We start from the raw sequence: 15,796 nt of genomic DNA, 5'->3' as shown, positions 1-15,796 counted from the left end.
TCAGGCAATAAAAAATAAAAGCTTTTAGTGAAGAACTTGCACACAGTGTCTTTTTGAGGACCTGGGTTGTGACTTCTCTGTCGTACTCCCCCAAACCTAGCACAGGGTGAGCACATAGTGGGTATGTGGTGAGTGACTGAAGGAGGCGGGTGTTGAGAAGTTTGGTCTGGGCCCTCCTTCGGCACCTCTAGGTTCTGGGAGCCACAGGCTTCTGCTGGAGGTGAGAACTCCTGGTTCTTCCTGTTTCTGCCTGTCGCCTGGATGCTGTGACTCCCACTGAGGCAGGTTCTCCTCCCAGGCCCCTGACCTTGGCAAGGCTACCCCTTCATGGCTAGAAGGGAATCACCGTTGCTCTGAACTGTTGATCTCCCCTGACTCGTAGGGATCCATTCCCTGTGACAGCTTCTAAGGCGCCTGAGACCTGGCGTGGTCCTTCCCTTTCAGGGTCTCAGTTTCTTTATGGCTGAAATGAGTGGGATGTAAGGTACCTTAAAATATTTTGTAGTCCCTGACATTTCTCTCACTCCCACCTTCGGACTCCTCCTCTCCCAGTTCAGCAGTCCACCCTGCGCTGGATATTCCTAGCTCCTGGGGTTCTGGTGTGGACATGGTCCCAGGGGGATGAGCAGTCCCGCTCTCAGAGTAAATGCTCTCCAGTTCACAGCTCTGGCTTCATTCCCCACCCCACCTCCAGGCCCCAACAATAGGCCCCTTCAGCTCTAGGCTCTTGCTGAGGGGGTGGGGGTGGGGTGAGGCCTGAGCGGGACCAGCCCTGAAGAGCTCTGGGAGTGGCTGGCTGCTGTGAGCTGGACTCCATCCTTCATCTCTTCCCAGGAGCCTGTACTTCTGGGCCTTGGTGCCGTGATGATGCTTGGGCCAGAGGGTGCTGAGAGGCAGCTCACTGCAGTGCCCTGCATCCCAGCCCTGGCACTCAGGCGTGTGTGGTACGTGTGTACAAGAGACCCAGACAGCTGCTGGAATTTACCCACTGACACACGCGGGTGGTGTTTCTATGCGGGGGAGGGATGCCTCAGGAATGTGTCAGGACTCTCTGTGTCCTCTCTCCGGGCGTCAGGGTTGGCACACCAGCCTTCAACTGGTGGAGCGTGAAACAGCTACAAAATACGTTCAAGAGCAAATTGATAGGTATGGGGAGGTGTTGGGCTCAGCCTGGATCTGTGTTGTGCTGTTTAGTCAGCTTCTTCCCTTTGCTTTCTGGAAGTTGGAAAAACACTTCCTTCTCTATTGGAGTCAAAGGAGATGAGGCATAGGAGGGTCCCTGGACCTGGTGTGTCTGTCCTGGCTTCCGCACCCTGCCTTCCCACCCTCTCACTGCCTTGTCCCTGTCCTTTCTCTCTCTTTGAGGCTGGGATGCCTGACAAACCGACCTCCTTCCCATCAGTCAACCCTGTGGCATCCTGTACCCCAGCTCTCCCTCTCTCAGCATCTCCATCCAGTCTGATGAGAAGGCATCCTTCAGTCATAACTCCCCCTCTGTCTTGAGGGACTGCTGTGCTGTCCCCCGGGGCTGAAATAGCTTTGTGGGAGCAAAGTAGCTTAGTAGTTCTGGGACAGGGGTAATTGTAATGAGATTGGTAACCCACACAAAGGTACCTGCTTTTCTAGATTAGAAATAATGACAGAGGGTAGGGGTTGGGGCCGGGGGAGGGGGGGAAGCGGAACAAAGCCAGAGCCAATGAGGGCAACCAGGTTTATTCCTGATATTCACTGGACGTAGGTGGCACCAGCTCACTGAAATATAGACAGGTCCATCACAAAGGCTTGAGGTCCTTTTCAGCGAACTCTCTTGACCACCTGTGCCTTGCCAGATTCTTCTTCAGGGTGACAGATATAAACAGATGGTTATTTTACAATGTACAAACCACAAGAGAGGTACATATGTAGGGCTCCCTCAATAGAATTTTATATTAATACAGAGTGGTACAGAAACAGTGACCCTTCAAGGATCAGAATATGATGGATAATTAAACATTTTTTTCATCCTCTTGACTATTTTCCACATGTGCTATTATGTGATATGCCACTTTGGTTTCAAATATACTTTAACAAGATAACAGGAAGCATTGTAAAAAAAAAAAATTAACCATTTGGGAATACAAAATAGGAATTCGCAAAGGAGGTGATGTTTTAGCTGGGTCTTGAGGGATGTGTAGGAGTTCATGATGTAGACAGTAAATCACAAAGCATAGCACAAAGACATTAAGCTCCAGGAAAGGCTATTTGATTTGGTTGGAACATGGAGACATTTGAAGGAAATGATAAAAGAGGTGGAGGTGGACAAATATATGAGAGGTGGATTGTGAAGGGCCTTGTAGTTGGCTCAGTGAGGAGTTACAGAAGGATGCAAGCAGGAAAGGAACTTGAGACCTGTGTTCAGATGAGTGTAACAGTAGGGACTGTGTACCGGATGCTGTGCCAGGTGTGCTACTCGTGACCTCACTGAGTTTGCACTTGATCCAGGAGGCACTATTTATCTCCATTTTACAGATAAGGAAATTGAGGCTTAGAGGTTGTCATTCGCCCAAATGATTAGAGAGTGATACAACCAAGATTTCAGCTCAGGTTCTTTCTGACTCTTGTCACAGTGAGATTGATGGGAGGGAGAATGAGGAGGCAGAGAGCAGATTTTTATGGTCTGCCCCATGGGGGAGTGAGTAGGGAGTTATGGTCGGGGAGCCCAGGGTGAGGTTTCCAGCCTAGGTGGCTGGCGTTGGCTTATGACATTTTCAGTCCGGAGACAGGAGCACACGCTTGGTTTAAGGTCGGGGAGGCTGAGCTCAGTGTGGACACGTGTGGTACCCCTGTATTCCCCTGGCGGAGCCAGCTGGACATGTCTGGAAACACAGGTCTAGAGCTTCAGGAGCTCAGGAATGCACATGGGGCTAATCGGAGCCCTGGGAGGAGAGGAGGTGACCCCCTACCGCCACCCCCCAGGTCCAGAGAGAAGGAAGGGAGAGTTTCAAAGTCTTAAGAAATACCAGCAGTTAAGGAGAAGGGTGGAGAACCTTTAGGGTTAGTTAGACTCAAGGCCTGTGCGCCCAGCAGTGCTGGCAAATGTGCCTCAGCCTTGACTGTCTGTCCCAGGACCTCAGCTGCCAAGCTCCCCTGGAAGGGAGTGGGTCACTGTGTCCTGGAGATGGAGAGGGTGTGGACAGCCATGGTGTGTGTCTGAATCACCCTCTTCTCTCCCTTGGCCTGTGGCTAGCCTCCTCCCAGACCAGTGTGATTTCAGACCTGGGATGACCTGAAGGAGTGAGGTTTCCTGATGCAGTTCCTCTGGGATGAAGTCCCACGGGGAACCAACCTGGCCCTAGTCCAGAAGCTTAGGCCCTGCACACAGAGGGGTGAGTTGAAGTTGACTGGGTTTGGTGGGGCTAGCATGTGGAGGCAAGATAATCCTTAGGTCGGAAGAAGAGCCATAACCTACCCCCCGCCCCCCGCCTCTCCCCCTCCCCCCCCACACACACTCTTTCTCCTCTCCTATATGTTATCTTCCCTCTAGGGCCTGGAGAAGAGGGAAGGCAGAGGTGGGAGAGGGCTGGCCTGGAGGTGGGGTTGGCATATATTCCCGAGAATACGGTAGATTGTTTTGGAAAAATCCTCTGGCCGGAAATTACATGTCATGTCTGCTCCTCAGTGTGGATTTGTCACTCCACTGATGCTGTAGGAGAGCCTGGGGGAGGGGAGGGGACAGCAGAGGCAGGCTGGTTCCCATTATCGGCTCCCTTTGGAGATAAGGGGCCAAGTTGTTGATCACAGGGTGTACCTGTGGGGTAGATTCCCCAAACCTGAGAGGCAGTTTGGATCTTGTGGATGTCTTGTAACAGGATGGCAGTAGGAGGCAAGAGATTTAAGAAGGGAGGAGACAGGGAGAAAGCAGGAAGGGGGAATGGTTTAGATCGGACCCTTTATCCAACCTGGAGAAAGGATGCATGGGCATCTTTTTCAACCTCTCTGTCTCCACAGTCTCCTGAGTTTGGGTTCCTGCTGCTGTTCCCAAAACCAGTTTCTGCCTTCTGGAGCTCTGGAGACCTGCAGTAGGAGCAGAGGAGCTTCTGCCTAGAATAAGCACCCTGCCTGGTAGGGTCACTTCCCTGGTGGCTCAGCGGTAACGAATCTGCCTGCAATGCAGGAGACCCCCATTCAATCTCTGGGTCAGAAAGATCCCCTGGAGAAGGGAATGGCAACCCACTTCAGTATTCTTGCTTGGAGAATCTCATGGACAGAGGAGCCTGGTGGGCTACCATCCATGGGGTCGTAAAGAGTCGGACACGACTGAGTGACTAACAACACACACCCTGGCAGGGTCATCCCCTGTACCAACGTGCTTCAAGGTGGAGAAGGAGCTTTTGAAGACAGTGAGCCTTATGGGAACTCACTTGGTGCCCACTTGGGGTCTCCTTCCTCAGTCTTGAAGTGGTGTGTGTTGATGTCTCAGGGTTTCCTTCCTCCTCTGCCCCAAACCCCAAAGGGGTGAGGGTGCCTTGAACTCATCCCTAAATAGCTGGTGCTGAGGAGTCAGTGGATGCTTCACATGCCATCGTAATGAGAGGGTGTGCATGTGGCACCTCGGGGCCCTCCGGGCTAGAGGGAGAGGAAGAGCCTCTGCAGTGGGCCTTCTTCCATTGGCAGTGTCCTCATCACGGCACTGGGGAGACTGCCCGTTGGACTCATGTTGGAGCAGCTCCTCCAGCAGGGAGTGTGGGTACTTGCACTCTTCTGAGGCCAGAGAGGTCAGCCCCAGTACTCTCCCCAGCCCTGAAGGCTCTGAGCTGCCTGGCACTGGGCCAGCACAGTCTTGGGGTGGGATGGGGGAGGGACGGTGGCAGGGAGAAGTCAAGGCCGAGAGACGGAGGCGGGGGCTGCGGTGGCCTGCGGTCTCCTTCCCTGTGCCGATGCCGGGGGCGTGGCTTCCATAGCCGGCGAGGAGTGGGCTGGGCAGGTTAGCGCGGAGTGCGGAGCGGCAGTGCGGAGCCGCGGCGGTGCACTGCGGAGCCTGCCAGGTGGGCGCATTCTTGCAGCCAGGTAGAAGCTGGGCTGGAAGGAGAGGTTTCAGGCCCCAAGGTCTAGAGGGAGGGGTCTCGGGTTGAGTCAGGATAGGGGCTCTTGGATGGATCCCCCTCCTTATCATGGAGTATGGGGGCCCTTGAATTCCCAGGACCTGATTGGTGGCTCTGAGGTCCTGGAGGCGGCCAGGGGCTGAGGGGAGCTGTGGGTCTGTGGTCAGTAAAGGTGCGGACCCACACCTGGCTCTCTGGGTCGGGGCGGGAGGGCAGCTGGTGGCGCTGCTCTGCGGAGAGGTGGCTCCTTGGAATGGAGGCTAGGCATGGGATTGGGGGAAGGGCAGCCGCAGGCACAGCGGGAGAGGCCGCAACCAACCTGCTCTGCTCGGGCTGCAGGTGGCAGATGTGGGGCGCATGTGGGGCAGAGGACCCGGCCTTCCCCTGGCCGAGGCGCTATAACGGCCCCTGCCCTCCTTCTGGAGGATGTCGGAGGCCTGGCCCCTCAGGACGCAGGGCAGTGACGCTGCCGGTGCGCTGGAGCGGCGGGGGGCTGCGGGAGGGCTCTGCTCCCCTCTCTGGCCCTAAAGCCGGGAGTTTGGATTTCATGGGGGAGAGATCTGCATATCAGCGCCTGACTGGGGCCGAGGAGGAACCGCAGGTAAAGGGGCAGCCGGATAGCCGGGACCCCGAGGTCTGCTGGTGAGCTGAGGACAGCCTGTCAGGAGTGAGGGGTATCTATGCTTCTGGGCCCCAGGACAGATCCTGGGGGCTAGGAGGCTGGGTGAAGAATGGTGGTGTGTTTGTGTGTGGGGTAGGATGGGGAAAGTCAGTGGTGGTGAATTACTGTTGCTGACATCTGCTTCAGCGTCTCTGAGTCCTTAGGACCCAATTAAGCTGCCCTTTGGGCTTGCCTTAGTGCTGCTACATGGGAGCACTGGAAGCACTGCTAGGATATGGATTTAGTCTTTCACGGACACAGAGTCCGTGTGCCTGGACATTCCCTCTTACTGGCTTTATGAATCTGCATATTAAGCCAAATGTCCTTGTTTGCTTTGGAAAATATGATCAGGGTGTTTATGGGTCTGCCTCCCTTACCCTTGGAGATCAAGCACTTTCTCTTTTGGCCAGTAGAGGGCAGTCACTGACAGGACAAAGCTGGGGAAAGAAGGGTGCTGTTTTCCAAGGCTGGGGAGAAAGGGGTCCAGAGCTGGTCTGAGCTCTGACCCCTGACCACGCTTTGCTTTTCTTCACAGCCTCCTACAGCTGGATTGCTGAGCAAGCTGTTGAGGCTTGTTCTTACCTGACGTGCAAGGGGAGAATCAGGTCTGGGGTTCCAGTGAGTTTGGGACACATCTTTCTGGGCGGTTGTAATTTTCAATTCGGCCCTTCCAATCCAGTAGTTCCCCCAACTTTCAACAGAGGGAGTGATCCTGCTTTATTGTCCCCTTTAAGTCAGGTGCCTGGGTTTCCTTCAGAGTGGTGCTTGGTGGGAGGTAGGTAATAGGCTTCTCTGTGCTGTGGGCATTGTGTGCCAGAGTTTAGGGGAAAGTTAACTCTAGTGTGACTGCGACCTGACCTCCTCTTCTCCGTTAGCTGTGATTCCATTCTAAGACTGGTGATTCACTGGGACCCAGGAGAGGCTGCACCTGGCTGGCATCATAAGTATTGGGTAGTGGGGGATGAGAGGGGGCTGGGAAAGAGGGACTGATTGCCTGGGGGTGTCCCATGCCCCCCCCCCCCCCCCCCCCCGCCTTGGGTCAGATCAGGAAATGTCTGTCCCTTCAAGCACCTCCTTGCCAGGAAGGTCAAGCACTGAGAGAGAGGCCCTAGAAAGAGCCTGGGATGCTGACTCCCCAAAACTCTCACCCCAGCTGCCTATTCCACCAGCCAGCTGGGGCTCCCAGAGCTGGTAGCCAGCTGGAGAGGGACAAGAGAGCAGTGTGCAAGAAACAGGGGCTCCCTGGGCATGGCTGAGGGTGGGGGCTGAGGGAGCCTGAGAGAACTTCCTGCAGCTGTCAGGTGTGTCTGGGGGCTGTAGTGAGGGGGGTGTAAGAGCAGCTGGCACCCTTGAGGAGGGCCAGAGGGATCAACTGTCAGCTCTAGAAACATGGTGGGCCCAGGGGGGTTGATGGAGTGGTGCACTTCCCTCTAGCTGGGGCTCCTGTCCCTGTATGTAGGTGCTGTTCAGGAGATATCTTATAGCCTGGAATCCTATAGTTTTGGGGGTGGAGCCATCACAGGGTTTAGGGGCTTATTTGTTTGTTTTGAGGGGGCTTTGGATCTTGGCCAGCTGGTCTGGGGAGGAGGCATCCTGGGTGATGTGCGTAGCAGACAAGGGAACCCCAGGGGAGGGGGTGGAGATTCCTCACCGTCCCCCCCACCCACCCTTGGCTGGACTGCCCCACTCTGGCAGGCTGCCAGACTCTTATTTCCGTCGGGCACCAGGGTAACAGGGCCACATTAGGGCCTGAGCCAGGAGACGCCCAGCCAAGGCTGCGGCTGGGAGATGGGGGAGGGTCTCTGAAGGGTCTGCATGCAAGGTCCAGGATTGACTTTCTGGTGTCCAGGCCCCCTCACTAGCCCTCAGAGCCCCCACACAAGCACATATGGGGGCCTCTTTGTATATTGCTACTCGATTGACATGGCCCCCACCCTAAAATCCCAGGAGTTTTCTGCGACTATGGGGGCTGGGGTGGAAGCCAGAGACAGGGGGCCTTGTGTATGTGGAGGTAGGGGGGGCAGCGCGGGTGGCTGGGAGGAAGAGTCCCCCCATTCCCGCCGCCTTCTTGGCAGTGATTCAGAAAGGTCCTTTTTCAGCCTGTGTCAGAGCTGCTCAGCTGGGGAGGGAGGGAGGCGGAGGGAGGGCGGGCAGTCGGGTGGGGGAGCCCGGGAGTAGGGCTGAGCTGTGACCACTGCACTGGAGAGAAGACAGAGAGACAGGACAGAGGACCCAGGCTACAGCCACCCTAGAGAAGAACTAGCTCGTTCCTGCCAGGCTGGCCAGCTGTGGAAACAGCTGTAGAGTAGAGCAAAGGGGATCACCCTATTTTTCTGCTGTATTCACCGCTCCTGGTGTGGACTCTGGGGGCCTCTGGGGCAGACCTCTGGCTAACCTCCCTTCTGGGCAGTACCTGCAGTTCAGGAGCTGAGACCACTGCCCCCCATCCCCCCCACTTCTCGGGCCAGAGCCCCAGTGACCTGGTCAGGGTGGGTCCTTCTCCGTGGAGATGCCAGCAGCTCGTCGGTTCCCGGGCCTCGAGCTCTCGTTCCCTCTTCTAGCCAGACTCCGGCGGAGACTGTACACAGTGAGTGGGGGGCTGGGGGCGGGAGTGGAAAGCGGGGACTGAATCAGCTTGTCAGAGCCAGCCCTGCGCTGAGGGCCAGCGAGCAGGACGGGGCGGGCTCGACAGGGGCTCAGGGCCTCTCTGCCCCGGCGGCTGTGTTCTTGGTGATGAGTGTGTCGGCAAAGTGTGTGGGAAGTGTGTGTGCCAGCCACGAGAGCTACACGTGTCAGACACAGGTGTGTAGACTGGGCTGTGCTGGGGGAAGCAGAGACATGGGCTGGTGGCGGGGTGTGGGGGAGCGGACTTGTCCAGAGTCACCCTGGACTGGGTGGTAGAGACAGGGCTGGGACCCTGGCTGCCTTCTTCTTTTCCCCGGGATCCCAGTGTTCTCTCCCATCTTCCCACACATGCCCCCCCACGCCGAGCAGCCCTGTTCCCAGGGATGGGGAGCAGGGACATTTGTTAGCAGGAAAAAGGAACAGGCCAGACTGTGCTTTCTCAGAGACTTCTTCAGGGGAGGTGCCCCTGGGTCTCCCCCAGCCCTGACCACACAGGGCAGTTCTTTGAGCTGTTCTCAGGAGTGGCTGCCTCCTGCCCCCAGGAGCATAGGGTTGAGGGGCCTGGAGCACTGGGACTTGGGGACAGGGGAGGACGCAGTGGGGGTCTTCAGACCACCTGCTCTGGTGGCCAGCCTCATCTTAGGCTGAGCCGTGTAGGGGGTGGGATCACTCTGCTCCAGGGACCAGGTAGTGATGATGGAGGCGCGAGCTGGCCCCGTCTGGTCACTCCATAGAGAGACACTGCCTGGGTTAGTGATTTTCACAGGGGTCCTTTGGGGCTTTCTTCTGGAAAGAGGTGGTGCCCTGCTCTCTTCAGTCCATACCCCCTTGTTTGTAATGGATGGCTTTGTATGAGGATAAGTGAGTTAATCAGCCAAGTGCTTAGAACTGTCCCCAGCATCTGGTTAACTGTAGTTGAAGTGTTATTTTTATTTTTCTTAAATAAAATTAATAGAAATACAACCTGTTTATTCTGTGTATATGCGCACATGCCTATGTGTGTAGTCAGTCAACATAATGCCTCCTGTAATATAAAGGAAAATGGAAAGGAAATCAGTTACTGCTTCAATTATGAAGCAGTCAGATCCTAAGACCTCAGGTAGAGCCAGCGTGGAGGCAAAGATGTTGTCAGGCAAGTGCTGACCGAGAGGAGACATTTGAAATAGTAAGGATGGGCTGTCTGCAGTGACCTCTTTCTGAATGGTGGACAACTTCTCAGCTCCGAATAAAGCAAAAGGCCAGTTTCTCCTCAGTTTACACAGCAGTTCCATTCTAGGAAAATTCAGTCTATATTAAAATTGCAAAAATACTTTCTTGTCTGTGTATAAAATGGAATCTGATTCTCTGTTCAGATGATTATAAATAAATTTTTCACCTGCATAAATTAAGTTGTATGGGATTTGGGACAGTATGAGAATCCCAGCACCCACTCACTGCCACTAGCAGTCCCCAACATATTGACAGCCACACATGTTCTCTAGGGGGCTACCCAGGCCTCCTGAGAACCATGCGGGTGAACGGTTAGGGCTTAAAGTTTGGAAACCCTCTTCTGGGCCGCCGCCTCGGTGGAGGAGCCAGGGTTTGAACTGAGGGCGTCTCGTTTCTGTCCGTGGCTCTTTGTACTGCCCAGGGCTGCCTGGGAAAGTCTGAGCTTCTGGCACTGGGCTGGCAGCTCCGCTGGGAACTGTGGGGGCAGGAGGCTCGCCCTGGGCCCGGGCTGTGAGCGCCTGCTCTCCCAGAGCGACCTGGGAGGAGAGCTGGGGGGACAAGCCTGCCTCCCAGTGGGGAGGAGGGGTTCTTGGAGCAGCTGGCCTTTTCCCTGGTCCCTGTCTTCAGCGGGGATTGAACACAGGTCAGGGGTGGGCCAAGCCCTCAGCTCCGAGGGGGTCTTACTCAGACCAGGAAGGGTTTGGTGTCGGATGAGCCAAGCTGCCTAGCTTCGAGGGTGCCATTGGCCTCATTCTCTGGGCCCCAGGGAGTGTAGGTAGGAGCCCACTCCCTGGTGGCCCCGTGCCTGACTGTGACCTGCATGTAGTTTTGTTTGGCCAGCACAGTGTACACACGTGCTTGCGTGTGTATATTTCAAACTTGAATTAGTTGACATAGTTCAAAAGTCAGGAGAAAGATCTAATGTCAAGTGTAAACAAGGAGCAGAATGGTGTGGGTAATGGGTGAGTATGTGTGTGGGGGGAAAACAAGTCTGGAAGAATGGGTAAAAGTCATTAACGCAGCTGACTTTGGGGAAGGGGGTGAGGTGGCCGTGCAGCAGGCAGGGATGAGACTTTATTATGGCTTCAGTGTGCCTTTTGGTATTTCACATGTGCCTATATTACCTTTTCAAACATTTTTTTAAAGATATTTATTTGGCTGTGTCGAGTCTTAGTTGCTGCACGTGGGATTTTTGTTGCAGTGCACAGGCTTCTCTCTAGTTATGACTTAGCTGCCCCGTGGCATGTGGGATCTTAGTTCCCTGATCAGGGTTCGACCCCAAGTCCCCTGCCTTGGAAGGTGGATTCCTAACCACTGGACCACTGGCAGAGTCCCTCAAACTTTCTTTAATGGTGAGATTTTACACACAGATTCCGATTTCCGGTATTTCTTTTAAAAATTGAAAAGCTTCGACACCACTAGACCACAGCCTGTTGGGACAACTGTTGACTGTAGCTGAGCCACACCGTCTCCCTGGGCTGCGGCTACGAGCCCGCCCTGGCCTCCACCCCTCTTTCCCTCCAAGCTCCTGTGGTTCTGTGTGGTACCTGGGGAATGGTTTTTGGACCAGAGGAGAGGCTCCTACAGTGTCAGGCATTGGGAGGAACATGCTGGAGCTCATCTAGTCCCTGTGGGGTCCCTCAGATCTGCAGAGCTCATGGATGGGTCTCAAGGGACACTGCACCCCCCCCAACTTTTTTAGGTAACATTATGAATAAGAATGTATGTATTTTCCTGGAGACACAATCGATATTTTCATCAGATTTTTATAGAGTTTGTGATGCCAGGAGAGTTGAAGAGCCAATGGGGAACCAGAGGACAGAGTTTGATCTCAGGTCACTCGACCACAGGTGACAGATTTAGGGAGTAAGACCCTGACTGCAGGGCCTGGGCCATGTCCCAGGTACCCTGACTCTACCCCTGTTGCCATAGGAAGCAGGACACGGCTGCAGGCTCTTATGACGTGCAGCTGTTTGGGGGAGCAGGACGGGGGTTTGAGTTCTTGCCTGCAGCACACAGTAGGATGTGGGTGAGCCCAGGGCAGTAGCAGGGCCGCGTGTTGCCTCCCTTCCTTCTGCAGTCCCTGAGCAGCTCTTCTGTTCCCACAGAGGCTGGGGAGCAGCAGCATGCAGCCGGAGGAGGGCACGGGCTGGCTGCTAGAGCTGCTGTCCGAGGTGCAGCTCCAGCAGTACTTCCTGCGCCTCCGCGACGACCTCAACGTCACCCGCCTGTCCCACTTTGAGTATGTCAAGAACGAGGACCTGGAGAAGATCGGCATGGGCCGGCCCGGTAGGTGGGGGTGTGGCCTTGCCCATCGTCACCCCACAGACCAGTTACCTTGTCTGTCCTCAGAACTGCCGGTCCAAGATCCGCCCCCCCCCCCCCATCTCCACAGGTGGGGCTTAATGCTGTGCACAATGAGTGTGCAGTGGTGAAGGTGAATTGCAGTTGGAGGAGTCTGACTTAAATTTCCAGCTACTCAGGATTAACTACACACTGAGTTTTGTTTGTGCAGACATATGTAGGCTGTATTTCTTCCATCTCCTCCTCGTTTGTAAATGTAGAATTGAGCCTGTGCCGAACACCTGGAGGGCTAGTGTCTGGAGGTCTGTGGAGAAGGAAAGATAAAAACCCTCAGATGGGTTGCTGCCTTTCTCCTGATCTGTCCCTTTCTCTCGTCTCTCCTACAAAGATGTGTTCTATAGGCTAACGTCCCCTCCCCCCATGAGTTTATCCTAAAAGTACTGACTGTAGCTTCTAGAAGTCATGGTGTTCCTTGTAGAACGTTAGCAACTTTTTAGTGCATTCAGCCTAAAATAGCTAAATAAGTGATAATGTGAGAATTTAGATACTGATTTACGCTGCTTGTAGCCTAGAGAACTGACAGTTAATGTCAGTAACATAATACAGCCTTATGGGAGAAAAACTCAAAGTTGAAGAAATTCTGTCCATCACCTTGACATAACTATTTTTTCTTGAGAGTTGACATAAGAGTACTGCTGTTCAGTTTTGGTGGTTAAACACCTCCGTCCACTCGGAGAAGAATTGCCTGGAAGTGGGACGCAGCGCCCATCTGGTTAATGGCGGCCAGCCCCTGGTTGGTGGGGATGGCTTGTTCCTTGGCGTTGCTGCGCTGCGCACTGTCTAGTGGTGGCCTCCCCCCAGGAGGACGTAGGAAGCGGCCTCTGTGGGGAGGTGAGCGCCTTAACAACATGGGTTCCCCTTCCTCCTGCCCCGCAGGCCAGCGGCGGCTGTGGGAGGCCGTGAAGAGGAGGAAGGCCATGTGCAAACGCAAGTCCTGGATGAGCAAGGTAGGTGGACAAGGAAGGAGGTGGGAGTGGGGTTTCATCGGGGCGCCTCTGACGTCACCTGGGAGCCTTCCCCCCTCCCTGCGGCATAATCTCACACTTTGTACAGGCCTCCTCCTCTGGGGTCTTATCAGGCAGGGTACTTGTAGAGCTGCCCGGCTAAGTGTCTGTCTCCGCTGGAGACGGTGCTGAGTGGCCTGTGTGTGGCCTTGGCTCCACGTCCCCTCCCGCTGGGTGGTGGTGCCGGGCATGGAGCAGGCGCTTGTTGACAAGTGCTCTGTAACTTGAGCCCTTGCTCTGAGTGTTGGGGCTGGTGTCCAGTATGGGGCGGTGGGACTGTCTGGACCCAGGATGGCTTTGCTTCCCTCCTCCCCCACCTTCCTAGTCCGTGGAGGGTTCCTCTGGTCTACTGGCCTCCCTGACAGCTTCCTTCCCCAAGGCCTCCCCCACCCCCTTTCTCTAATTTGGGTCTGTGGAGTGGTGAGTCCCAGGTCTGACTCAGTGGAACTTTGCCCATTGTCTGGAAGACAATGCGAGAGGAAATGAACCAGCCGGGCCTTCCCGCCCCACTTCTGGCCTCAGGGTTGGGTGGGGGGTGGGCAGTACCAAACAGCTGGACCTGGGATTGGGCAGCAGAGATTTCCTGGCTGTGATCTGGCAAAGGGGCTGTCTCTTGGGATCCTGTAGCCTTTTCTGGGGACACTGTCCTGGTCCCTTGCCCAGGTTTTCAGGAAGGATGAGTGTGTTGGGGTGGGTGAAGGCAGGAGAGAAGAGTTGTGCAGTGTGCAGGACTCAGGGGTCTTGGATCTACCTCCGACTGACTGGAGGTCTCTGGGCCAGTCAGTTGACCTCTCCAGATTTGAGATATGTGGTCAGTAAAGCAGTGCCAGCCGCACTGCCCAGCTCACCTCAGAGCCTTGGGGAGGATCCCTTGAGAAAAAGGCTGTGAAGGGCCTTGTCAGCTGAACGTGGCTTGGAAATGGAAGAGATTCCAGTTGCTGGGAGGAAAGATGGAGCAGTGGTCAGAAGAGGCCCTCAGATTGGAGACCCCTTCACCCTGTACAGACAAGACTCTGCCAGCCTTGGGGGCAGGTGCCCAGCTGAGCAGACTGTGCTACCTCAAGGGCTTTGCATGCCCTGGTAGGGTGGCCATGTCAAACTGTCAGAGCTGCTCTGACCCTCAGGGCTTCCCTCTTGTTCCCTGACCTTTGGCCCCTTCCCTCCCAAGCTCAAGCTACAGAGTCCCTCCAACCTTCCTTCTTTCTGAGCTCTCAGCTCTGGGCCTCTCTCCAGAAGCCCAGCTGTCTTCCCAGGCCCTTCCCCAGCAAGGCCTTGCTTCATCTTCACCCCCTCTCCCCATTCCCCCACCCCCACCCCATTACACACACACACACACACACACACACACAGACACACACACACACACTCTCACGGTCCAACCTCAGGCTCAAATTATCCTCTCTCCTGGCAGGATGAAGGGCAGCCGACTCCCTGGGGAGGGTGGAGACAGACAGCGCCAAATGGGCAACCCAGAGAAGGGGCCAGGGCTAAAAATGGATGGGAGGTGTTTGTGAAGGCCCCTGAGGCTAAAGCCCATCTGCTTGGGTGAGGGGCTGGAGTCTGTGCTGGGCAGGGGTGCAGAGAGGGACAGGTGGGGTGGAGGGGGGTGCCTGGAGTGGCTTTGAGCTGTCCCTGACCCCACAGCAGCCACGGGCTACACTCCTATAGTCCATTTCTGGCACATATCCTGAGGCCACACTGAGACTGTGGCTCCCATTTGGTGGTGTGGTCAGGAGGGGACATGGGCCTCCAGCCAGGCTGTCTCCTGGAAGTTTGGCAAAGCCAGTACCTGTGTGGAGGCCTCACCGAGGACCAAGTGGGGCAGGACGGAATGACTGGCCCTGGGACCTCAGGGTTCCATCTGGCCCCCGACTGCCTTCAAACAGGTGTTCAGTGGAAAGCGGCTGGAGGCTGAGTTCCCCCCTCATCACTCGCAGAGCACCTTCCGGAAGACCTCGCCCACCCTGGGGGGCTCTGCTGGGGAGGGGTCCCTGCAGAGCCTTACCTGCCTCATTGGGGAGAAGGACCTGCATCTCTTCGAGAAGCTGGGAGATGGCTCCTTTGGCGTGGTGCGCAGGGGCGAGTGGGACGCCCCCTCGGGGAAGACGGTGAGCTCCCTGGGTCCTCGGGGGTGTGGTGGAGGGGCAGAGGCCCTGCTCTGCCCTCCAAGGTGGATCGGTCCCCTCCGCTCGGATGTGAAGGGGGCTGGGCACAGATCCAGAGTGGCTCGCCCTGGAGTCCATGCTCAGGGTTAACTGGACACAAGGGTTTCTTTTTCAGTTATAAAACTGTTTTACTTACCATAAAAGTTTGGAAACTCTTTTAAAAATTAAATTAAAAAATATCTGTTTCCCACCACTCAGAGGAAGCCGAGTTAGTGTTTCCACCTGTTTCCCCCCCTCAGGCATTTTACTGAATTTCTTCAAGATACAGATTTCAAACACAGCTTTTTAACTCTTGCCCTTTTGTCTTAGTATTGTATCTTTAAAAATTTCCCCAGAGGGATAGATAGTACGTGTGCAGTAAAGCACACAGTTTTCGAGAGTACAGCTCAGTGAATTTTCACATATGCACGAGCCTGTGTGACCATTGCCCAGATCATGGTATGGGACATCTCTCTCACCCCAGGAGGCTCCTGCGCCTCTTCCACTGGACGTCCTCTTCCTTCAAGAGAAAGCCACTGGTCTGACTCCTGTCACCATAGCTTAGTTTTATGGCATTATATTTAAAGCATTTACTTTCCACACCAAAAACATCTTTTTATTATAATATTTTAAATATTCTATCATCATACCAGTCATCTCTTTCCTTATCATTGCCACTTAACCTGGGCGTGCCCTCATGAAGGGGAG

General features: G+C 55.0%; 1 protein-coding gene across 12 annotated transcripts in view; it reads left to right on the top strand.

Moving 5' to 3' along the window:
- Positions 1–15,796, top strand: part of TNK2 (tyrosine kinase non receptor 2) — a 40,069-nt gene that overhangs the window by 9,902 nt on the left and 14,371 nt on the right. For 9 of the 12 annotated variants that reach the window (XM_055568539.1, XM_055568536.1, XM_055568530.1 and 6 more), the window contains exons 1-4: positions 7,949–8,329; positions 11,685–11,865; positions 12,817–12,887; positions 14,831–15,052. In XM_055568539.1, the coding sequence (XP_055424514.1) occupies positions 8,252–8,329; positions 11,685–11,865; positions 12,817–12,887; positions 14,831–15,052 (552 nt within the window). In that variant the 5' untranslated portion in view covers positions 7,949–8,251. Of the gene's footprint in view, positions 1–3,987; positions 4,102–7,948; positions 8,330–11,684; positions 11,866–12,816; positions 12,888–14,830; positions 15,053–15,796 lie in introns of those variants that run through there. The other 3 variants (XM_055568533.1, XM_055568529.1, XM_055568532.1) reach the window with 3 other exon arrangements.

The sequence above is a fragment of the Bubalus kerabau genome, chromosome 2 (genome assembly GCF_029407905.1).
Source record: "Bubalus kerabau isolate K-KA32 ecotype Philippines breed swamp buffalo chromosome 2, PCC_UOA_SB_1v2, whole genome shotgun sequence".
Lineage (NCBI taxonomy): Eukaryota > Metazoa > Chordata > Mammalia > Artiodactyla > Bovidae > Bubalus > Bubalus kerabau.
The sequence above is the reverse complement of the archived record's forward strand: the minus strand, read 5'-3'. Positions and strand labels throughout refer to the sequence as shown.